The following is a 25570-nucleotide window of genomic DNA, read 5'->3' as shown; positions in this document are numbered from 1 at the left end:
GGCCACAGCCTAACGCAGAGGGTGGACACACTGCAACTCACGGGCCACAGCCTAACACAGAGGGTGGACACACTGTAAGCCTGACAGGAGCACATTTTGTTTAAAGAGGTGTGCCCCAGCCAGTTGCAGTGGTGAGCGGAGTCTTCTGAACCTCTGCTGCTTCTGTAGTTGCCCCATTTGAGAATGATTCTTTCCTAAACAAACCCTGATAAATTTAATTTATGGAAAGTTTTTCTTTTAACAGGGTAAGGGATTGCAGGCCTCCATATGCACACATGCAAATTATTTCTTATATACCAACATGTGAGGCTTTGCTGGAATAACATAGGTACTTGTTGGGTACTGTCAGGAGCTCAGAAAAGAATCAGAAAGTCCTCCTTGAACCCGGGCAGGGACTGGAGGGTGATGGTATGTGGAGGAAAAGAGAATGTGAAGGACCAGAAAGACTCGCTGGCCCTCAAACTTCCAAACTGCTGCTTGGTTTTCCACATGGAAACATACACCAGCGCTGGGAACGCTATGCCCACAACTGCAGGCACAAAGCTTTACACTGACACACATGAAGGGGCTGAGGGTGATGGTTCTAAAGCTGACTTAGGCCGAGTCAAAGCAAGTATTTGCAAAGGGATTCTGAAGCCAGCTGGGTCTAACAAACACAACAAGCCAGAACCTTCCAGGTTTCCCTCCGTCTGTTCACACCTGAGCCTGTGAAGGTGCTGCTGTCCACACAGCAGCCCAACCCCTCCTCCCACTATGAACACACAGGAATACTAGATGCAAAAGAATCAAAAGGAAAATTTTGAAAGGATGAGAGGGAAGAAGGAGAAAGGGATATTCTAGAGGGTGAGAACAAAGAGAAAGCCAGAGGCTAGGAAGAAGCTGTGGCTATAGCCAACAGAGCTTCAGCCATGTGGCCCCAGGAGCTAGGATGTCCACATGCAGATGAGGACACAAAATGTGGCCTTGGAACAAATTAGGGAGGACCTGGAACTCAGTCTCTGCATAAAGCCCACAGCCTCCACCTACTGGGCCATCTTGCCTTGCAGATAGGCGACAGAGAGAATAAAAAGTCACCTGTAGGAAAATTAACCCTTAGGCTCACACCACACGATGGTCACACAGCCAGCAAAGAGGAGGAAACAAACACCCAGAAATAACCAGCAACAGGTACAGACCTGTAGGACCCAGAACCCCCGGGTGAGCAATGGCGAAAGCCACCCTGCCAGAGACTTCCACAGCCAAGCCCACAGCCAGCCAGCAGAGAGGACCACCCATTGGGCCAGGTACAGAGGCACAGCCTGTAGCCCTGCACTTTAGAAGGCTGAGGCAGTAAGATCTCTTGAGCCCAGGAGTCTGAGACTGCAGTGAGCTGTGAAGATGACACTGAACTCCAGCCTGACAGAGCAAGACCCTGTGTCTAAACAAACAAACAAATAAAACCACTCGGTGAAGCTGAGCTCACACTGAAAAGTGCCCCACACCAGTGGAAAGTGTCAGGGTAAGGGAAAGCCAGAGGATGTAGTGAAGAAGACAATCACCCCACCAAAACAAAAAAGACATGACCATCAAATTTAAAGTGACCAAAAAGACAAAAAAAAAAGACGAAATTACTGAACAAGGCATATTCAATTTAAAGGAAAAAAGAACGAGCTAAATTAAAAATAAACCCAATGAAAACCTTGGAAAACATTTTAAAATAATAGATTACACACAGCTGAGGAGTGAACTAGTGAACTGAATGACCAATAGAGATCTCAGAATGCAAAGAGACACAAAGATAAAAACATGTAATAGCAGTGAAGGGACACAGGGACAGGATAAGAAGATCTAAATCATGGCTAACAGGAGCTCCAGGAGGCGACTAGAGGATGGAGTTATAGTGAAATTAAAGCAGATAATGGTCATGTGCTCTCAAAACTGACAATGAGGCTATGCACAGTGACTCACACTTATATCTCAGCACTTTAGGAAGCTGAGATGGGAAAATCACTTGAGACCGAGAATTCAAGAACAGCCTAAGCAGCACAGCAAGACCCCATCTCCACAAAAAAAAGTAAGAAAAATTAGGCAGCGTCATGGCAGGTGCCTACAGTTCCAGCTACTTGTGAAACTGAGGCAGGAAGAATCACTTGAGCCCAGGAGTTTGAGACTGCAGTGAGCTATGATCTGGTCCCTGCACACTAGCCCTGATTGACCGAGGGAGATCCTATCTCAAAAAACAAAAAAACAACCAAACAAAAAAAGCAAAAACAAATGACTCATACACTGAAGAAACCCACATAATTACAACAGGATAAATAACAGCAAGTCAAATAATGTGGTAAAAATGCATAACATTAAAGATCAAGAGAAAAATCTTTAAAGGAAACAGAAAAAGAAATTAATAACAACAGAATAAAAAGTAGACATACCCAAGACTTCTCATCAGAATAGATGCTAAAAAATAATGGAACAATATCTTCCAGGGTTGAAAGAAAAGAGCTACTTTTTTCCTTAACCATAGGGGCATAATCATGACATTTTCAGACCCCAAGTCCAAATGGTTGGCTACAACAGAGCCTCGTAAGAGGAGCTATTCAAGGATGCATAACAGTAGCAAGAGAAATAATCCTAAAGGAGTGGCTGCAAGAAATAATAAGAAAAAAACCCAAACCACTGGTAAGCATAATAAGCACAAATGAACACATTGTAAAGGCAAATACAACGATGTGGGAAACAACAGGGCTGAAAACAAGGTGAAGCTAGAATAATATAAGTAACAAAATGAAAGCCAAGAAGTGGCATGGGAGTCAAAGCATTTTAAGATCTAGCATTCAACAAAAAGATAGACACATTAATATTTTAAGAATAACTATGCAACCAAGAGAGAAGGGAGAATTTAAAAAATCCAATTAGATAGGAAAGTATTTTTAAAAAATAAACAGAAAGCACAAAACAGATAATAAAATACATCTAAATATATCAGAAACTGCAGTAAACCACAATGTGTTAAACTTGACCATTAACAAAGATGAACAAGAAGGCTAAACAACTGTTTCAAAAAATTATAAAAAGGAGGGCAGTGCCTGTGGCTCGGTGAGTAGGGCACCAGCCCCATCTACCAAGGGTGGTGGGTTCAAATCCCGCCCCAGCCAAACCGCAACAAAAAAATAGCCGGGTGTTGTGGCGGGTGCCTGTAGTCCCAGCTACTCGGGAGGCTGAGGCAATAGAATCACTTAAGCCAAGGAGTTGGAGGTTGCTGTGAGCTGTGATGCCACAGTACTCTACCCAGAGTGATAAAGTGAGACTCTGTCACTACAAAAAAAAAAATAATAATAATTAAAAAAAGGACACAAAAAGGTTGAAAGTAGAGGCATAAAATTTTTTTTACCAACAAATAGAGAACCAGTTAAAAAGTGACAGAGTATTAATATCAGGGGGAAAAAAAGATTTTAGGGCAATAGGAATTATTAGGATAAAGAGGGACATTACTTTTTTTAAAGGAGATCTGTGAACAGGTACACATGACTGTAAAACATCAAAGAAAATAAAGCCAAACTGATAATTTTTTAAAAGAAAAATACAAATCCACAATAATAGTAGGAAATGTTAACTTATTTTTCTCAGAATCAGAGAGTTTATACTGAAAAAGCATGTAATAGAGTTAAATAAACAATAAACTTGATCTCATAGACTGAACTCTATGGAAAAAATAAACTATTCTTTTAAATACACAAAGAATATTTGCAAACTTGACTATAAACTAGCCAACAAAAGATTCTTAAAAACTGCAAAACCCTGAAATCTGACAAATCACATTTTCTTATAATGTAACAAAGCTAAAAGTAAAAACAGCAGAAAATAGTTAGAAATTAAACTCTTATGACTCAAAAAAGAAATCACAGTAGAAATTATATAATAAGAAAACAAAGAGATTGATGGAATAGAAATGAAAGAAAAAGTAAACAAAAACAATAAAACTGGTTCTTTAAAATAGCTAATAACAGTCAAATCCTTGGAAAGATAAATCAAAAGTGAGGAAAGAAGAAGATACAAACACAATAGGAGTTAAATAGGAGGGTGTAACTGTAAAGAGATTAAGAGATGAAAAAAAGTCATAAGAGAATATAACAATTTTATTTCAATAACTCTGGAACATACATAATAGATAATTTTCTAGCCAAGTAAAAATTACCAGAATTAAGGAAGAAAAAATAGAAAACTAAGTAAACGAATAATCACTAAAGAAATGAAATCAGCAAACTAAGGTCTCCCTCCCTGATGGGCCCCCAGGAGTTCTTACAGCAAAACTTGAAGTCCAGGTGTTTACTTCATACAAACTGCTTCAGGGAACGGAGGGACAGAAAAGGAGCTCCCATTTGGTTTCTGTGACCCTTGTTATGAAAATCAGATAAGAACAGTGCAAAAAAAAAAAATTTGTAGACCAATTTCACCAATTAATTCAGATGGGAAAACCCTAACTAAAACATCATCAGTCAACATCAGGGAAATGCAAACTAAAGCCAGGAGATATTGGGACATCTATCATCTCACACCTGTTAAAATGGCTGTTATATATAAAAAAAAAATGGTAGCAAGTGTTGGTCACCAGGACATACTGTTGGTAGGAATGTGAATTGTATAGCCATTATGGAAAACAGCATGGCAGCACCTTAAAAAATTATGAATAGAACCACCCTATGATCTAGCAATCCCACTACTGGCTATAAATCCAAAGGGAATGAAATCAGTATATAGAAGAGACATCTGAACCCATGTTCATTGCAGCACTATTCACAATAGCCAAGACATGGAATCAACTGGAGTGTCTGTCAATAGATGAATGTATAAATATGGTACAGATAAATAGTGGAAATCTATGAAAATCCTGCCATTTTCAGTAAGACAGATGAACCCGGAAGCCATTATGATAGCTGAAATAAGCCAGGCACAGAAAAGGCAAATACTGCACGATCTCACTCATGCGTGGAATATGGAAAGGCTGATCTTACGTAGGGAACAGAATGATGGTTACCAGGGGCTGGGGCCTCGGGAGCAGGGTAGAGGCTTAGAGATGTTGGTCAAAGGGTATGAATTTCAGTTAGAGGGGAGAAATAGCTCAAGAGATCTACTGTACAACATGGGGAGTAGAGTTAATAAAATATATTGTATTCTTGAAAAATGCTAGAAGAATGGATGTGAAATGTTCTCGCCACAAAAATGGTAACTGTGTGAGGGAATGCATATGTTAATTATCTAGATTTAGTCATTCCATGTGTATATACACTGTACTTCAAAACATCAGGTTGTACATGACAAACACATATGATTTTATTTGTCAATTAAAAAATATTTATCCACATATTATAGCTTACTGTGCTACAGATCAATAGTCATGGAGGTTTTAATCCCAGGAACTCAAGAATGGTTCAAAATGAGAAAGCCTGCAGATGTGGTGTCCATAATGACAGATTAAATGGGAAACATGATGATCCCAGATGCAGAACAGCATTTAGTAAAACTCAATGGTTATTCACAATTTAAAAAGAAACACAATACAAAGATCTGAAGCAAATACAGAAAAATGTTAATAATGTTAAATCCAGGTGTGAGTTCACGGGTGAATGATACAGTCTGTACTGTTCTGTATTTTGGAAGTGATTCATTATTTTAAAACGGAAAAAGAAAAAAAAACAGTATTAGAGGATGCAACAGAGCTGTTTTTAGGCCCTAACAATAAAAGTTCTGGAAAACAAAGAACAAGTGAACAGCTGATGAGAAAAGGCCTGGGCTCTTCCTATGGGTGGGGAGGCCAGGTCCACCTGGATCTGTACTTCAGACCAGGGTGTGAGAGGCAGCAGGCTCCTGCCCCACTCCTACTTGCACCTGGGCACTTCTAGAGCTGGTCTTGTTTCTGTCACATCCACATCTCACCTCAACCCTAGAACTCTGTCTGAGAAAAGCAGAGGAGGCTACCACCCCTATTGCTGGGTCCCAACTCCCAGCCAATCATCCTTCAGCACAGAGAGCCCACAAGACACAGGGCACCACCAAGTGCCTATGCCCCAGCCACCTTCTTGCCATCAATCCTTCCAGGGCCTGGCTTCTAGGACTTCCTCCTGTCAAGCTGGAAGGTGAAGCCTGGGTCCTCCCCACAGCCCCAGCCCTCAGAGGCCCATGACTCAGCGCACAGTCTTTGGGCCCTTATTCCAGGAGCAGGTCTTTGTGAGTGAAAGGTATCCTGAGCTTAGCTCCCCTGGGTCAGGCAGTGAAGACAACCTGCTGGGGAGCCCTAGGCCAGAATCCCAAGCCCTGCCACTGCTACCTTGGAAGGGATGGTGACAATGTTGCCTCTTTCCTTTATAGGACACTCAGACATAGGTAAGCACGTGTACACAGCAACAATATGCTTTATAAGTGGACCGTTTGGAGCAGGTGATATATGAACTGAAAGGAAGCTGGCCTCCACGTACTGTGGCCTGACTGGGGGAGGCTGTGACGCTGGAGCCATGCCCCCAGACATTGTCCCCGTCCCCTCCCCTATGGCCCATCACAACCTCCACCTTCAACTCTGCTCTCTTTAGAGTGTTGTCACACATGTGTGTATCTTAAACAGGGTGGCTTAGTTGGGAATGTCACACGTGTGTGTGCTTAATCACATCACAGGTGCTTTTCTGAGTGCTTCTTTTTAGCATTGTCTTAGATTACACTGAAACAGCCCACAGCTGAAGGTCATTTGCTGCCACTGCTGCAGTGTCCACTGTTTACACTGCCCTCAGTCCTGAGACATGATGGCTTCCCATTCCTATGCTTACAAAGGGGTGCTGACAATGTTCCCCATGCAGACGTCTCTGTAGGGGCCCACTCAAGAGTGGGAGTATGGGCCTCAAGCCCACATGTCTGTCTCAGGCGGATCCAAATAATTTTCCCCATCCCCCAGCAGCATTGAGGGCAGAGATGGTGCCTTCACGGAATACAAGACCTAGGAGAGTGGCAGCGCACTGCCTGCCTCTGCACTGGGTACATGTCTCCCAGCAAGGGCAGGGTGGTTCTAACATGACATCAGTAGCAGGGAGGGGAGAGGATCTCTGCCGCTCAGCCTCAAGGGTGCTCTGGAGAGACTTGCCAAACTCAGACCCCCCCACCCCCCAGGGTGCTGATTCAAGAAAAGTCACTCTGAGATGGAAAGACAATTGACAAAAGCCCAGAGCTGACCTCAAGGCATCAGGAGGCCACTGGGGACTTAGCTCTGGGAAGGGCAACCCCTGGGGGACCTGCTGCCAGGAGGCAGGTGCAAGAACTAGGCCATACTTACAATTGTGCCTGCTTCTCTGCTAATTCTTTGGTTTTCTCCTACAATAAGAAAGAAAAGAAAGCAAATATGAGAAAAATAGGATAACACAGGGACAGATTCAAACACACATTATACCATCTACATGTAACATGCCACTGTTGTCCCAGACATCCTGTGCTGTGCTGATGACATACTCTGAGCCGTGTTGGAAAGAACATTTTCCATTTGACTTAGGTATCTTCCCATTCCATTACTGAATATGACCTACGTGTTTCCTACAATAGAGATATTCCACAGCCTTCTCTAGCTTACATAACTGACCATTAAAAAATAGTAAAAATAGGCCAAACATTTAACAAATATTAGAGTGAAGATTCTAATACTCTCATTCTTAACCTTAATAAAGACATTTTAAAATGCCATCCACAGTAATAATAAATAGAGGCATACATGCTTGAATATTTATAAACATATTTAAACTTCCCAACAGGGAATCAGGTTGAACTAACATTTTCTGTGCAGTCATCACTTTTTTTTTTTTTTGAGACAGAGTCTCACTATTTCACACTTAGTAGAGTGCTGTGGCATTACAACTCACAGCAACCTCAAACTCTTAGGCTTAAGCAACTCTCTTGCCTCAGCCTACCACATTGCTGAGACTACAGGTGCCCACCACAACGCCCAGCTATTATGTTGTTGTTGTTGTCATTGTTGTTTAGCAGGCCCGGACTGGGATTGAACCCACCAGCCCCAGTACATGTGGCCCGTGCCCTCACCAATGAGCTATGGGCACTGGCCCACAGCCATCGCTTTTTTTTTTTCCTAAAACAGAGCTTCAAGCTGTTGCCCTGGGTAGAGTGCCATGGTGTCACAGCTCATAGCAACCTCCAGCTCTTGGGCTTAAGCGATTCTCTTGCCTCAGCCTCCTAAGTAGCTAGGACTACAGGTGCCTGCCACAATGCCCAGCTATTTTTGGTTATAGTTGTCGTTGTTTAGCAGGCCTGGGCTAGATTCGAACCCACAAGCTCTGGCGTATGTGGCTGGCACCTTAGCTGCTTAAACTACAGGCGCCAAGCCCACAGCCATCACTTTTAATCAAGAAATAGTCTTGCTTTAGTAATAAATTATCTGGCTAAATATAACCCTAACTGCTAACTCGTCTCCTGTAAGATGTGCACACCTGCCTGTGCATCTGATAAGCAATGAGGAGGGGGAGTGGCCACGAAAACCTGTTTGGGCCCAGGAGATACGTGAGCAAATGGAATTTGCAGGGGATCTAGATGGGGCAGCGGTGAGTGTTATGATTCTCACAGCGGGGTGCTGGGACAGAGTGGAATCAGACTTGGACTGATGTTTGGGGGCTCCAGACTGTGGATGAGGTAGTTCACATGTAGTGCCTCTGTGTGCGAGCCTGCAAGTTAGGGGCAGGCCTGGCCCAGGTGAGCTGCAGGGAGTAGCAGGAGCCCTGGGCAGCAGAGGCTTGGACACAGATGGAACCTGGTCTTCTATCCAACACCGTGCTCCCTCAGCAAGGACTGGGTTTCCTCAGCTGTGACAGGAGATATACAGCATCTAACCCATCAGGGTGGTTGTGAGAATTCAAACATCTTTTTGTTTACTAGTGAGTGCCTGACACAGAGAAGACTAATGGATTTTAATATAAGAGATGAATCAGGTTTCTACAAAGCCAAATGGTTTCTCCTTCCCATGTCTACCCAGATTAATAAGGGTCTCTGAGCAACTTGGAGGAACTACAAACCTCCCTTTGGGCCCCCAGGAGTTGAGTCCCTGGGGGTCAGGGGCCTGGCAGGGAGGTGCCAACTATGGGAAGCACCTGGGAGTACTACTCACTGGAGACTGCTTGGGCCTCCTTTGTGACTGGAGCCATCTGTGTGTTGGGGGTTGGGTTACCAGCATATAGGGGATGGAGCCAGGGATACTGTTTAATACCCCACAATGCATAAGACGGCCCCACAGCAGGGAATTCTACCCACAGGGTCCCTAGGGCTGAGGTTTGCCAATGTGAAGAGCTGACTGGCCTGTATTTCCACTACCAATAGGACAAAGAGTTTGTGGTAGGGACAGCACAGGCAGGCAGCACTCTACCTGCCCCCAGAAGAACACTGAGGGTACTCAGTCAGAGGCTCCTAGGGCTCCTGGCAGGGGCCTGTGAGTGCTCCTGCTGTCATCTCAGCCTCACAGCACTTAAGATTCTGCAGCAGCTCACTTCTGCACACATGGTGCCCTAGGCCAGGCCCTGGAACTCAGGAAGTGACTGCTGGTCCCACACCAGCCAACAGTGCTGCAGCTAAAGCCCTGGAGTCTAGGGCTATTTTGGTTCCCTGTGGGGTGGTAGGCATCACAGGCAAAGCCCAGCCTTTGCTCAGCCTTGAAGCACTATTTAGACGGCAGAGAGGAACTCATGCCTTCCACCTGGGGTCACGTAGAGCTCAAGCCCAGCCCCTCCCTCAGCAAGAACACTATAAACCGTGCATCTAGGGCCACTGACCCAGACTGTCTCGCGGATCCTCTTGGCTATCTTGAGCAGGAGCTGCCCAAATGTGCCAGGCTCGAAGTGGGTGGCTGAGTGCTGGATGCAGAGGCAGAGGAGGAAGGCAGGGGTGAGCTTATGGTCGTCACCTCCTGGCTCGATCAGTGTCATGATCCTCTGCAGTAGCGTGTCCTCCAGGTCAGGCTCAAACTCCAGTACCAGCTGCCGTCGCCGGGACAGGGTGGCCGGCGCAGAGTGGGCAGTGCCCCAGGTGCTGAGCACGGCACCACACATGCGACAACTCTGTGGCACAGCCTGCAGGCAGGCCAGGGCATGGGTGGGCAGGGGCTGGGCCTGCGCTGGGTCCTTGAACAGCAGCAGGTAGTAGAGGCCCAGAGAGAGCAGGTCCCCGTGGCGCAGCACCACTGTCCTCAGCCCCACCTCTGAGAAATTGACCGAGACGGGTGCCCCAGGGATGGGCTCCAGGACCAGCCTGTCCCCCGCCTGGCTGCCCGCTAGCTGGAGCCGGCGGATGGTGCAGTGCAGGGGCAGGATGTCAGGGGCCGAAAGGCTGATGCTGGGCTTGCTAGCAGGGGTCCGCTGGCCCACCGTGTGCCGGTCCCGGTTGAGCACGTACACCAGGCTGTCCTGAAACACAGACACACAACTCAGGGGCAGGACAGCACCTCAGGCAAAGCAAGCAAAGGGAAAAAGCAGAAGAGGCTTCCAAGTCTCTGGTTACTGGTTACTTAAGCCATGTGGCTAGGACTGCTGTTCCTGGGGACTTTGCAGGTCCTGAGCCACCCCTATACCAAAGCTTCCTATAACCCTTGGTAACCTGCCCCTTGCCACTAAGCCTATCCTGGGCAAGGGAGCTTCCTAGAGGAGTCTCCCAGGAGTCACCAGCTTTGTGATGGCAGAGGCCAAGTGCTGGCTGGCTCTACAGCCAGAGCAAGAGCTGCCCAGCTCCCCAGGTCACCCCCACAACACCATGTATGAGCGCTGCTCCCCTTCTGCCTAGCACAGTGAGGAAGGTGTCTCCTAAGACCTGAATGCAGGAAGCTAACACATGAGTGTTCATGGAAATGGAGTTGGGAGAGCTCAAGGCAGGAGGAGCGAGTTTGCTCAGGGCTCCCTCCTGGTGAGATGCTCAGACCTAACTAGTGAGAAATGGCCGTGGGGCAGTTGGGGCAGTTGGGGCAGTTGTGGCCTTTTCTCTGAGCCTCCTCAGAGAAGGCAGTCACCAAGCGATGACTTGGCACCCATTACCACCTGCACAAGAGCAGACTGGCCCTGGTCACCTTCTCTAGTTACCTGCCCACATCCTGCCCCAAAGGAAGGGGCCTGAGAAGCAGTCTAGAAAGTCAAATGGTTTCTCTTTCCCATGTCTACCCAGATTAACAAGGATCTCTGAGTGGTAGAGAGTTCCCTGTAAAGGGCCCGGATGAAGGGAAAAGCCAGCACGTGCTCCACTCCTGATCTCCACAGCCTCGTCATAGCCACTAGGGCAGTAGCCACACGAGCTAACTGGCTAAAGGCCAGGTGCCCCTCGCCCCCACAAGGCATCTACTGGGCAGCACCAGGTGTAGGAGGGAAGCTCACGTGCTGCTGGCTGTAACCCTGCAGGAGGAGCAGGTGTGGGGACTGGTATAGTGAGAAGCGCATGGTGTCCTGACTGAGCTCCTCGGGGCCCGGGGCGGCGTCGGGCAGGGTGGTGGCTGAGCTCAGGCTGGTCTCACTGACTGTGCGGCGAAGCCGGGATGGAAAGGAGCTCTGGGCACCTTCTGGGCCCAGGGCCCGGGTTCCCTTGGCACGACTCCGCTGCAGCCTCCGGGCTTGGGCATTTATTCCTGAAACAGAAGCAAGAGGGGTGAACAGGCAGAAGTACTAATGGCACCCAGTGGAGAGAGGGTCCCAGGAACTCCTAAGGTCAAACCTCACTAAGCTACACCTAACACCTGTCACTGCTCTGTCCAAGTAGGTCTGGAGGAGACCCAAGAGCTATACCCATCAGCCATGCACCTCAAAATGCCAGGCAGCACTGTGGCACCCCCAGAAGAGTAGCAGTCACAGAGTAGGCAGCTGCTGTCCAATCCCAATGCTCAGGGCACTACGCCTGCCATGCAGGGGCCTCAGGACACACACCTCAGTGTATGCCAGCCAGTATCAGGGGTCAAACCCCAAATGCTTTTCCCCATTGTAGCACTGGCCTATTGCAGGGTCAGCAGCCACCCCCACAACTCTGCCCTATCCACCTGTGCATCAGGAGAAACTCCCCTACAGGGTGCTCTGATCAGACAAGGTAGATGGGCCGGTCATCATCCACCCCCACTTTATAAGGTGGAAGTAGTCACCTTGCCACGTCATCCCAGCCCACTGGGCTGCCACTGGGCTGCTTCTACCTCCAATACCCCCAGGCCCAAGCAGGCACACTTACAAACACCCACATCCCATGCACACACACATAAACACATGTACATTTCTATGTACACACACAGGCATGCTCACATGTGTACACAAACACATGCACACGCACGTGTGCACACATAAACACATGCACTCACATGCCCCAAGCACGTAAACACACATACATAAAACATGCATATGCACACCCAAGTATACACACACATACAGAGCCCAGAAATAACAAACACGTAAAGACTTAAAAATCTCCTACACATAAATTCAGGAATCGCTCTCTAAACATGCTGCAGGGCAAGCTGACAGGCTGTGGTGTGAAAGCCGCTGTCCCTGTCCCAGCTGAGCCTGGTGCTTTCTCTTCCAAGCCCTCTGCTGAGTCCCTCTGCACCGCCTTCAGGTTAAGATCCATCCCGGTCAAAGGCAGCGTCTCCTCCAGCCATTCCAAACAAAACCAGACAAAAGCCAGGGGATGGGGCCAGGCAGGGCAGGCGGAGCCCTTCTTCCCGCTCCTTCCTGAGGCAGCTGCGCATCTGCAACCCGTGGGGGGCCGGGTGGTGGGGGAGGCCACCAACTGCAGTGCCGGCGCTGTGCTCTGCCAGACTGCTCTGCGCTCTGCGCCCAGTACCCCAACTAGCTTGGCATGCCCAGCAGGTGGGGCCTGGCCACCCCTTGCCGGCCATGTAGCCACTCTCTCCCAAGAACGGCAGGCCCTATGGCTTGGCCTCCTGCGCAGCCACAGGGCCAGATCTGAAAAAAGAAATACCCAGTCCAAAATAATGTTCCAGTCCCCAGGTTTTTCCCAAAACCAGGACCAGGTTGCAGCAGAGGATGCACCTTAGAATGGTCCTTGGCAGTCCCAGGGCTACAGGCAGCAGCCAGCTAGGGAAGATGGCCTTCCCTTATAAATTCCCAGGGGCTCCCCAAGAGCCCAGCCCAGTGTCCCAAGGGGCTGTACCACTGAGCAGATCCTGCTCCTCTGAACAGGGTCCTGCACTCCCCTCCCAGGGCAGACTCTGCATATCAAGAGAAATGCTGACATGTGGGACCCACTCCAGGGTCTCCTTCCTTAGTCCCAGGTGGTCTTCATGCAAATGCAGAAAGGCTAGGGCTGCCAGCCTATGGTTGGGACTCAGAGGTGAGACCTCTGCTCTGGGCAGAGCAGTTGTCACGCACCAAAGCACAGTACAGCCACCTTTTGAGTGCAAGTGACGGGTGAGAACAGCACCCACCATCAGCACTAGCATGACTGGCGCATCCAGTGTGGACAGCAACCTGACCATGGCCCTGCTCCTCTGTGCCCCGCTACATGTGCCCCAGTATAGGACAGCAAGCACAACCCTCCCACCCATGCACACGTGTGCACACCCTATCCCAGGACAGCCACTACAGCACTGCCCACATCAGCAAAATATTGCCCCTATCTGAAAAAAGGTGATGCCCTCCCAGAAAGCTGCCCATTCGCAGGACACTCTGAGGGATAAAGCCGGAGCCAGCTGTGTGCATAGCCACAAATGGGAAAAGCAACGGCAGAACACACGCAGGATGATACCACTGGGTTACAGTTTTTAAACAAACACCTGAAACACTACTATCTCTTGCTCATGTTATGAATATAGGTGTATGTAAAGCTTCTTTTTTGAAACAAAAAAGCAGTAAATTCGCTGTATGCCTGTTTCAAAGGCAGTTAAGAAACAGTCTGGGGATGGCAGAAAAAAGGACTTCAAATGATTTAACATAGGCTACTATACATGATAGAATACATAATTTATAATAAATTTATATCATGTTTTACTTATTTTATTTTTTAAAGCTCTAAGCAAATATGATGAAAATCTTTATCTGCCAACTCTGGGAGGCAGGGACCCAGGTGTCAGGTAAATGTAACTGATTCCTTATACTTTTCACAGAAGTTTTAAAAACCTGTTACTCTTGCATGGCTTTGTGACTTGGTCTGGTCCTAAGATGAAGCTGTGGGAGATAGGACCCCCCAGCACCCAGCCCAAGGGAGGCTGGGTTCAGGAGGGTCTGCAGTCACTCAGGGCTGGGCAGAACCAGGACAAATCTTCATCATGTCTGAACAGAAATGTTCTCCCAAATGGGGGGTAGAGGGTGATAGAGGTGGGCATGTGAAAGCAGCACTCAAAAAGGTGACCCCAGAAGCTGTCAAAGAATAATGTGGCACCACCCCTAGACATGTTGTTCTTCAAGGATCAATGGAAATTTTCCAATGCTGGTGTGATCATAAGTTTGATTTGGCAGGTATGAGGCACACCTAGGAATCTGTATTTGTAAAAGCTGTCTAGAAGGGTCTGGAAGACAGCAGCCAGATAAGGAGCTCTTGCCAGGGCACTCCCTGCCCCCAGAGCCCCAACCGTCTTCAGCGATTCCTTGCAGGTAGAAAAGGAAGCACTCAGACTACTAGAAAGCTTCATGGAGACCCTACGTTTTCTATTTAGTTTGCATTTCTATTCTCCACATAAACATCTGTTTCTAGAAAGAAAGTTGGCCAATGCAGGTCCCCCTGAACGCTGACCTGCTCTCTGGGGGAGAAGCAGAAAAACCTGGCACAGGAATGAGGAAGGGTCTTGGAGAACTGCCACACTTGATGGACTCCAAGTAACACTCAGACACCTGAGTGGGCCTGTCCTGTCCCAAGAACACATGGGGGACTGGCCTTGCTCGCAAACATTAACTAATGCACAGAGCCCCAGGCCCTATTGAACACAACCAGGAAAGAACCTGAAGCAACCCCACAGAGCAGACGGCCCTAACTTGCAGTGGATGTTTGTCTTTGACTGTGGGACTGGAAAGGAGAAGAAAGTGCAGAGGGTACCACTGTGACAGGGACTGTGACAAGTTTCAAGGTCCTCTCACAGTGGAAGTGTTAAAGAAAGGAGTGCTGAGCTTTATAGCCCTGGAGGCTCCTACCTCAGAGGAACCCTAACGGAGCTGAGTACCGGCTCTGCAGGGCAAGCATTTCCCAGAACAGACACTTCTGGGGGGAGCAGCAGAGGGGCTGGCACCTGGCTGGGAGGTTCCAGTCCAGGTGACTCACCATGGGAAGGCAGTGCCTGATACCCCCCACACTGGTAGAAGGCAGAGGGCTCTGTGTGCCTCACAGAAGGCACTGGCACTCGGGCAGCAGCTGGTAACAGTCATCAGAGCTCCTGCCACAGGCGCTGTTTTGGCTTTGTAATAGCGCTGGAGAGAAAGCTTTCTTCCTGAACATCACCAAGTTGCTTTAACAAATTCAACCTGAGGGTTTTACCACCTGATCCTGTTTTCTCTTCTCTCCCTCAACTTTGATGGTTTGAAATAATATATACAACTTGAAAATATTTTCAAGGAAATGTTCTCGTGCCAGGAAAATTTTACTGAAATTGGGGAAATTGTTTATTTTATTTAAAACTGAACTTAGAGCCAGAGACTTGTACATTGCCCAGGCTGGAGTACAATGATTGGTCGCAGGTGCCATCATCATAATGCATTATGAACTCCTGGCCTCTGACCTGAGCCTCCCGAGTACCTGGAACTATAGGCACATCCCACTGTATCTGCAGGTGTGTCCCACTGCTTCCACAGGCACATCCCCCTGCACCTGGCAAGAGATGATTCAGGTAAGCCCTAGTAACAGTTGGGGATACACTGCCAAGGTAAATTCTATAGCAGCTGCTCCAAAATACAGGGGTAAAAGGACTTGCCTTAAAGCAAGGCTCCTGTTAGCTGGAATACCCTTTTCTAAGTCAGCAAAGGGTATGGAGCTTGAACTCAAGCTTGAAAACCATCCAAAATGTACAAAAAAGAACTACTTAAGGATAATTTGGCAAGTACCTCTCCACTACATGGCCAGCCCTATTCTGGGCATTTTGCATTTAATTCCATTTCATTCTCACCATAAACCTGACAAACAAAGGAATGGCTGCTAGATGGGCACATATTGGCCTTGCTTTTCAGGATCAATTCTACTATTAGAGAACAAATTCTAAAGAACATGTATACTGAAACCTCCCTTCTTCAATTAGGAACAAGACAAAGTTGCCTGCTATGACCACTTCTGCTCCCATGGCACTAAAGCTTCTGGCCAACTCAATAAGGTGAGAAAAACAAATGAAAGATACTATGTATAAGGATTGAAAAGAAAAAATGTTGCAGTTTGGCTGGGGCTGGGTTTGAACCCACCACCCTTGGTATATGGGGCCAGTGCCCTCCTCACTGAGCCACAGGTGCCTGAAAAGAAAAATGAAGTTATAAGCATTTTGCAGACAAAGTAACGTATATGTAGAACATATAAATGAATTGATAGATAAATTATTAGAATTAACAAGTAAATTTGGCAAGGTGACTAGATATGGTGAATATGAAACATTCAGTAATATTTTTAAATATCAAAAACAAAGAGAAGAATGATATGGAAAAAATGATACCATTTATAAAAGTCTTGAGACTAAAACAACTAAAGAACAAATCCAGCAAAAGATGTGCAAGACCACTACACTGAAAACTACAAAACACTATTCACGGAAATTAGAGAAGATGTAATGAATATACCAAGTTGATGGATTGTGAAGAACTCAGTTATCCCAAACTGACTACAGGCATGATGCAATCCTGAGTGAGGTCTCAGCAGGAGAAGAGAGGGAGGGGGTGGAGGTGGGAGAGAAAGGAGGGGCAGGGGATGGAGGAAGGGAGGGAAAGGGGAGGGGAGGAAAGAAGAGAGAGGAGAATGAATAGACAAAATATATAAGGCAACACAAAGGGCAGGGGAAATCCTGAAGACCAAAACAAAGCCGGAGGGTGTGTTCTCAGCAGCCTCCTATAAGCCTCAGCAATGAAGAGTGTGTGGTGTTGGTATAAGAATAGACAAACAGACCCATGGAACAGAAATGAGAGTCCCAGAAGAGAATGTCACATATATAGATAAAATAGTCTTTTCTTTTTTCTTTTCTTTTTTTTTTTTGCCCCCACATTCTATGATTCCATCTGTTTGAAATACTAAAAGAGAGAAATCTATAATGATAAAAAGCAGGTCAGTGGTTTCCAAGCCACAGTGGGTGGGAGGAATGACTAGGAAAGGGCCTAACAAACTTTGTGGAGTGTTGGTATAATGGTCCTAAACCGTGCGGGGTCTACTCATTATATGCATAGGTGAAAAAAATAGATCATGAACTCCACTTCACACTATCCACAAAAAATAATTCCAGATGAATTGTAGATCTAAATGTGAAAGGTTAAACAACAAAGCTATAAAAAGAAACTATAGAAAAATAGCTTCATTACCTTCATTACCTTGAGTACACAAATTTCCTAACTGGGGGGGAAGGCACTGATTGTGGACGCTTCTGAGCACACTGAAGTACTTATAAACAGACAATGGCAAGGTCAGCTCTCTAAACATGTGGGTTACGTCATAGTCACAGAACCAGAAAGTTCCTAGAGTGAACCTAAAAGACTCTTTTATTTTTTATAGATTCAGTGCCAACCTCACTAAGAAATCAGACATAAAATTAAGTGTGGTTGGCAGAATTACTATGTAAACTGAATTCACAGACTCATCTAGTCTCCTCTGTGAAAGTTAAGGCATTGACAAGGAAGCAATAGGACCCTTATCTTGGAAGAGGACCCTAAACTTCATTTTGTGGACTCAAATGAACCAGAGACGCTTGAACCACAGATCCAATGGGAGCCTCACCTGCCAGGAGAAGCAGTGCAACCTCCTTTATTGACCAAGACTGAGCTCCAAGCTTCGAGAACCCACAGCAATCTTACGTCAGCAGCTACAAGGGGACACCAGCTCTGAAGACCCATCCTCACCCTTGCCACCACATCTCAGGATATTACTGAACCCACAAGTCCAAGATTTAGTGGAGACCAGAGTGAGAAGAATCTCTACAAGTTTTTAAATTATCAAAAAATCTAAAACAACAAAATCCAATGACATATGTTTTACAAGAAATATATATTTTAAAAAAAAGCAAGGATTCAGAAAGATTAAAGAACAGAAAACAATATGCCCAATTATATTTGCAGAATATTACACAAATCTAGCCTAAAGAAAGCTTATGTAGCACTGTTAATATAAACCAAAAATACCCTGAAATAAAAATGTCTGATTACAAGATAAGGATCATAATAATAAAACATTCAATATGCCAGGAATACATCATCTTAAACCTATAGACAGATACTCCTCAACAGGTTAGGTTATGTCCTGATAAACACAACGTTATTCAAAAAGTTGAAAATGCATTGAATACACTGAACCTGTAGAACAGTGGTTCTCAACCTGTGGGTTGCAACCCACAGGAACTGTATTAAAGGGTCACGGCATTAGGAAGTTGAGAACCACTGCTGTAGAACATCCCAGCCTAGCACAGCCTACCTTAAATGTGCTCAAAACACTTACATTAGCCTACAGGTGGGCAAAATCCCCTAACATAGTGCCTATTTTATAATAAAGTGTAGACGATCTCACATAATTTATCAAATACTACATTGAAAGTAAAAACTAAATGGCTGCATGGTTGCTTGAAGTAGGCTTTCTACTGAATGCATATTGCTGTCTGTGTTCCTAATAAAATGGTACCAAAACAGATGAAGAAAAAACTAAAAGAACTAAAAGGATTAATATGCAAATCCATAATCACAGTGGGAGAGTTATATATATCTTTCTCCAGAAACTTATAAATAAGTTGACAAAAATATCAGCAATGGTCAGCTTTAAGCGTTAATAAAAAATGACTGACTTCAGACTGTCAAACTCTATACCCCCAAACTGCAGAATACATATTCTTTTAAGCACACAACATGGAATATTTGCAAAGATGGACCATATATGGCCATACAGCACATCTCTATAAATTTCAAAAGACTTTACACATTATCTAAAAATCAAGGAAGCCAGAAATCAATAATAAAAAGGTAATTCTAAAATCATCAAATGTTTACAATTAAGAAACATAAATATTTCTAGGGTCAAAGTAAAATTCCTACTCATAATTAGGAAATATTTGATATTGAGTGATAATAAAGTTACTACACATCAATACTGTGGGAAGCAGCTAAAGCAGAAGTGGGGGAGGGAGATTTACAGCCTTACAAGCATTATGAGAAGAGTAAAGGGTAGTTAACTGAATCTCAAGAAGTTAAACCACAAACAGGAAATTAAAATCAAATACAGTAGATGAGAAATGATTCTGAGCAGAAATTAATGAAACATAAAATAAATATATAACATGTAAACATAATAAATCCAAATGTTTAGTTCATTGACAAGATGTATAAAATTGACATATTTCTGGCAATATTGATCAAAGAGAGAGAGAGAGAATCCACAGATAATATGTGAGATAAAAAAGTAGAGATACCATGACAGATGTTGCATCCATATAATGACTGCAACAAGACAAAATTATATTATTGACAACTTTATGATAATTAATATGAATATTTAGACAAAACTGACAAATTCCTAGGAAAAGACCCAACTTACCAAAACTGGCCCCCAAATAAATAGAGAATCTGAATAGTCTGTTAATATAACTATTAAAATAATTTGAAGCAATAGTCAACAATCTTCTCACATGCAGCAAACTTCAGTCCCAGGTGGCTTCACCAGTGGGTTGTACCAAATCTTCAAGGAAAAAATAACACCAAAAATTAGCCAAAATCTCCCAGACACTAGGAAAAGAGATAATACTCCCCAACTTACTTTATAAAGCGTGTATATAAAAACTGAGTGCATAACAAGAAAGAAAAATGACAGGGAAATCTTACTTATGAACATTGATACAAAAAAATCTTAAAGTAATTATCAGTCAATAAGATCTCTCAACACACACACACAAAAATACATCATGACCAAACTGAGCACAAAGTTGGCTTAACATTAAAAAAACCTAATCAGTATAAGTCACCCCAGTGGTGTATTAAAACAAGAAAAGTCATATGAACATCTCAAAAGATACAGCAAAAGCATTTGATAAAACTCAGTATCTATTAATATTCACTATTCAAACTTTTTAGAAAACTACAAACATAAGGGACTTTCTTATCTGATAGAAGACAAATTTAAAAAAAACCTATAACAAAAATATAGTTGGGGAGGCGCCTGTGGCTCAGTGAGTAAGGCGCCGGCCCCATATACCGAGGGTGGCGAGTTCAAACCCAGCCCCGGCCAAACTGCAACAAAAAATAGCTGGGCGTTGTGGTGGGCGCCTGTAGTCTCAGCTACTTGGGAGGCTGAGGCAGAAGAATCGCCTAAGCCCAGGAGTTGGAGGTTGCTGGAGCGACTCCGCTGCACTCTACCAAGGGTGAAAAAGTGAGACTCTGTCTCTACAAAAAAAAAAAAAAAAAAAATATAGTTAATGATAAAACATTGAAACCAATGCCTTTGAGATCAAGAATAAGACAAGGACACCAGCAAGTAGCACTTCTATCCAACATGGTACTGGAAGTTCTGGAAAAGTAATGATAGATACAAGAAAAAGAAGAAATAAAACTTCTGTTATGTGATGATAATATGATTGGACATGTAGAATGTTTTTTTAAATGTATAGATTCAATTAAAATAATTACCTAACAGCTAAGCAGATAAATATAATTATACTAAACCAGTGATTCTTAACCTTCCTACTGCTGGAATCCTTTAATACAGTTCCTCATGTTGTGGTGACCCCAAACCATAAATTATTTTCATACACCTATATTTGTGTAGGGTGTATGTGATGGTTGTAGGCAACTCCTGTGAAAGGGTCTTTCAACCCCCAAAGGGGTCGCAACCCACAGGCTGAGAACCGCTGTACTAAACAGAAGAGGGCACGCCCCACAATTCATTCTATGAGACCAGTAATACTGTGTTGCTAAAGTCAAAGATACCACAAGAAAGCTACAGACCTTTTTGAATACAGATGTAAAAATCCCCAGAAGGACATTAGCAACATACAAAAAGGATTATATATATCATGACCAAGTGTGATTCATCTCAAGAATGCAAAGTTGGTTTAATGTAATACACTCTATTAATAGAAAGGACAAAAGTCAATGTACTACACTCTATTAATAGAAAGGACAAAAATCACATGAAATAGCAACACATAAAAAGCATAAATTCTAATACCATGTCATGATAAAAAGAAAAGCCAATCACCAAACTAAAAATAGAAGGGAAATTCCTCAACCCAGTAAAGAACAACTACAAAAACCCACACCTAACACCTCACTTCGTGGTGAAAGGCTGAATGTGTTCCTCAGGAGATCAGAAACAACACGAGGAGGTCTACTCTTGTCACTTCTACTCAGCACTGTCCTGGAGGTTCTAGTCAGGGCCATCAAGTAAGAAGAAGAAATAAAAGGCATCAAAATTAGAGAGGAAGAAGTAAAACTACCTTCATTTGCAGAGGATGTGATTTTATTTGTAGAAAACCCACTGGATCACAGCCATGCTGCCCTGTCTTTCTAGGTGGAGAGGACACAGCTTACTTTTCTATTGAACATGCCCTGAGGGGAAACTGAGGACATATAGAAAATCAGGGACAAAAAGGACTGGTAATGGGGATTCTGCTGAGGCGCTGTGCCTCCTGGAAGCTGACACAGGCTGTTCATCCCCCTAAGAGTTCCAACTAGCAGCTAGGTCTATGCCCGCTGTCCTCAGGTCAGGTGCTGCCTGGGTATCCGATTCTCTGGCAAAACACAAACATCCTGGGTTGCCCAAGCATTCTTGTCACCTCTCTTGGAGGCGATCCATGAAAACTACTAAGGAAGAATGGAGAAAAAGCTACTCTGTCTGTAAGATCTTATTTCTCAGCCTGGCTCATGGTGCACAAGTACTTCATTACATTACTCTGTCTACTTTTTGTGTGCTTGAAGTATTTCAAAACAAAGAAGGGGAAGTAGTGAGAGACAATTACAGAATGTAATTCAGAGTATAAATTACTCGTGAACATTCTAAAAACGGTTCAACTTCACAAATACTAAAAGAAATGCAAACTCAGACGATGAGGAACATTTTCTCCTGACAAATTAGCAAAAATTTTTAAATGACAGAATCAAATGCTAGATGGGATAAGGAGAGATGGGCATTCTCATCTAGCGGGAACATAAATGGGCACTGATCTACCCCCAATTTTTAATATATCTATGGAGATCTTGCTACCTATTACAGTATTAGGTATGGCTATATCTATACCTAAAAATGTCTCCATCTTTCCTCAAAGGAACCCCACTTTTAAGTTACTATCCCACAGAGATAATCAGAATGGAGTCAAATATTTCTTTACAAAGATGTTTACATAACATTATTTACAAACAGAGAAAAATGGGAGGCATTCTAAAAATCCAATAGGGACATGGTTAGGCACAACCATTCACCAGCATTAAAAATGATGTCCACCATATGAGGAAATAAATATATTAAATTAAAAACCACAGAGGTATGTACAGAGGCTGATTTAAATTACATAAGAAAATAAACGCACACACTAAAACAAGACTGGAATGACAAGCACCAAAATGTTCCAAGTGATTCTTTCTAGGTGACCTGACGGGTGATTTTTACTCTCTTCTTTATACTTTCTCTTATTTTCAAAACTGTGGACAATGAAGATGTCCCATTTTTCAGAGGAGGGAGGAGTTACTTTGCTAAAGCACTGAAGAGTATTATTTCCATGGTGGAACTTGGACCTTCTCATACTAATTAGCATCGTACTCAGGGAATAACATCCCCTCTCTGAGAAGCAGTTAAAACCCTAATTAAGATAATGGGAGACTGAGGAGATAAAATACTTAAGCCGTTTGTTGTTAGCCACAGATGGAAGCAGAGCCGTCCAGGACTGTGCCAAGAAGAGGGCCATGCGGCATAACCAGGAATTCCCCTCAGCTGAAACCAAAGGCCATATCTGATTACCCTGAGATGGCTAACTCTTTCTCAGAGAGGATCGGGGTAAACAATGACACCACCTCCAGCTTTCTCTGTGTCCAGCAAGGTGCTAAGCAAATCACCAACACTCCCAGCCCTGCAGAAGGGGCTGTTTTATCTAAGGCACTGCGAGATACTGTCCCCTGAATCTAGGAGGAGAACCAGTTCTGTTCTCCCAGTACTAACAATCTTCTCTCACTTATTACTAAGTATTTTCATTCTCAACATTGGAGAGGCTTTCCCTTGCCACCTAGAAAACCAAATGAATCCCTTTCCTCTACTGCAGGGAGCCTGCCTGCCACAGCTCAGCGACCTCCAGCTGCTCCTGCCAGGCACTGGGTCATGACAGCAGCATCCTGTCTTCACCTTTGAAACTCCAGATGAAGCCTCTATATATTTTTCATATTTCTAGTTTCCTAAGCCTTCTTTTAATGGATTTTATATTCTTGTCCTTTAAATAACTTCATTCCTACCACTTCTCAGATTCATTCTGATTCATCAGAATTATACCTGATTCTTTATCTGGCTCTGAATGTGCACGTATGTTTATATTTATTATAACCTAGGGATTTTGATGTTAGGTTTTGGAAAAAGAAAGGTTACAAGTTCTATATTAGTGTCCTGGGGCTGCCATAATAAAGTCTCACAGACCAGGCAGCTCCAACAACAGAGACCGTCTCCAGTGCAGGAGGTTGGAGGCTCAGGGTCAGGATACAGCAGGGCTGGCTTCTCCTGAGGCCTCTCTCCTGGCTGGTAGATGGCTGCCTTCACTTTGTGTCCTCACAGCGTCATCCCTCTGTGTGTGTCTGTGTCCTGGTCTCCTCTTCTTATAACAACACCGGTCAGATTGGCCAGGACCCAATGTAATGACCTCATTTTTTTTTGAGACAGAGTCTCACTTTGTTACTCTCTGTAGAGTTCTGTAACATCATAGCTCACAGCAACCTCACACTATTGGGCTCAAGTGATTCTCTTGCCTCAGCCTCCCAAGTAGCTGGGACTATAGGCATCCCCTACAATGCCCTGCTGTTTTTTAGAGACAGGGTCTCACTCTAGCTAAGTCTGGTATCAAACTCGTGAGCTTAGGTGATCTGCCTGCCTCAGCCTCCCAAAGTGCTGGGATTACAGAGTTGAGGCACCACACCCGGCCTCAAGTGATTCTCTTGCCTCAGCCCTCCCAAGTAGCTAGGACTACAGGCACCAACACAACACCCAGCTATTTTTAGAGACAAGTCTCACTCTTGCCTCTAGCTGGGACCCCTTTTTAATTAATTACCTCTTTTAAGACCTTGTCTCCTAATATAGTCACTTTCTCAGGTGCTACGGGTTAAGGCTTCAATATATGAATGGGGGTGGGACACAATTCAGTCCAGCAGGGGCTCTGATCAGAGACTGCAACAGGTCAAACAAATGCATAGCACAGATGGGCCATCAGCCACTGTGAAGGCTCCTGTCTGAGATGTGCTGCAGGCTCTGACCACCACAGCCTGGACCCCCATCTGCTGGCTCCCCATGACCTGCAGAAGCCAGGCTGTGAGCCCAATGCCAGCAAGCCTTTCCCAAGTCCCTGCAGAAGCCAAAAGGCCCCCCGCAGCCCTACACTGCTACGCTCTCCACATTAGTATTTCACCAGACAAATATGATCCACTATAATATGACCAGGGCTGTCAACTAGAACAGGCTGAACTCTGAAAGTCAGTGAAGGGGCTTCCTGGCCGAGAGGGCAGAGGTGAGCAAAGACAAAAGGAGAGGAGGAGAGGTGAGAAGGGACATGGTTACCACTTGGAATGCTGCCTCCTAGGCCATCTGCTGCAGTGCAGTAAGGGCTGTTCTCCTGCTGACCTGGACAGTTCTGCTTCCATCTCCTCTCTCCCCTACCAGAAAGCTCAGATCTGACCACGTCACCTTTCTTTTCAACACCCATCTGTGAAGACAGATGCTCACAAATAGTTAATTGAAAGAAAAAGTACAAACCAACAGAAAAATGAACGAGAGACATGGATGGACAATTCACAGGCACTGAACTACAAACAGCCAATGCATATATGAGAAATGCTCGAATTAGTCAGCAGTCAGAGCAATACAAAATGCCGTCAGGCTGCAGACAGCGAACAGCAGCACTCACAGCAGTTCACAGCAGTTCAAGGTGAGGACAGGTGAAAGAGGGAATGAGGTATGTCATAGCCTCATGGGAGGCAGTCTGGGAAAATCCATTACGGTTAAAATGGATACATGCAGCTTGAGGAGAGAGAACACACCGGGCACTGACATGAACCCCTCTCAAGCCTCAGGACAAACCTGAGAAAGCCAGCTCACCAGCACAGCTGAGAAAAGAGCTCGACAGATCCCCTTGCTAAAACCAACAATGCAACTGGACAAAACTATCAAAAACAACTATTTCAGGACTCTGGAAACAGCAAAATCATACAATCTAAGAAGTATTAATTCCATAAAAACTGGCTCGGGGCCTGTG

At 44.8% G+C, this 25570-nt stretch overlaps 1 protein-coding gene across 1 annotated transcript in view; it reads right to left on the bottom strand.

The window, feature by feature from the left end:
* The window catches only part of RADIL (Rap associating with DIL domain), a 74052-nt gene that overhangs the window by 20166 nt on the left and 28316 nt on the right, over nt 1-25570 (bottom strand). The window contains 3 exon segments of the mRNA XM_023516540.1: nt 7295-7332; nt 9783-10412; nt 11367-11614. Of these exon segments, the coding sequence (XP_023372308.1) occupies nt 7295-7332; nt 9783-10412; nt 11367-11614 (916 nt within the window).

The sequence above is a fragment of the Otolemur garnettii genome, unplaced genomic scaffold, assembly GCF_000181295.1.
Source record: "Otolemur garnettii isolate 467f Iridium unplaced genomic scaffold, OtoGar3 scaffold00092, whole genome shotgun sequence".
Taxonomy (NCBI): domain Eukaryota; kingdom Metazoa; phylum Chordata; class Mammalia; order Primates; family Galagidae; genus Otolemur; species Otolemur garnettii.
The sequence above is the reverse complement of the archived record's forward strand: the minus strand, read 5'-3'. Positions and strand labels throughout refer to the sequence as shown.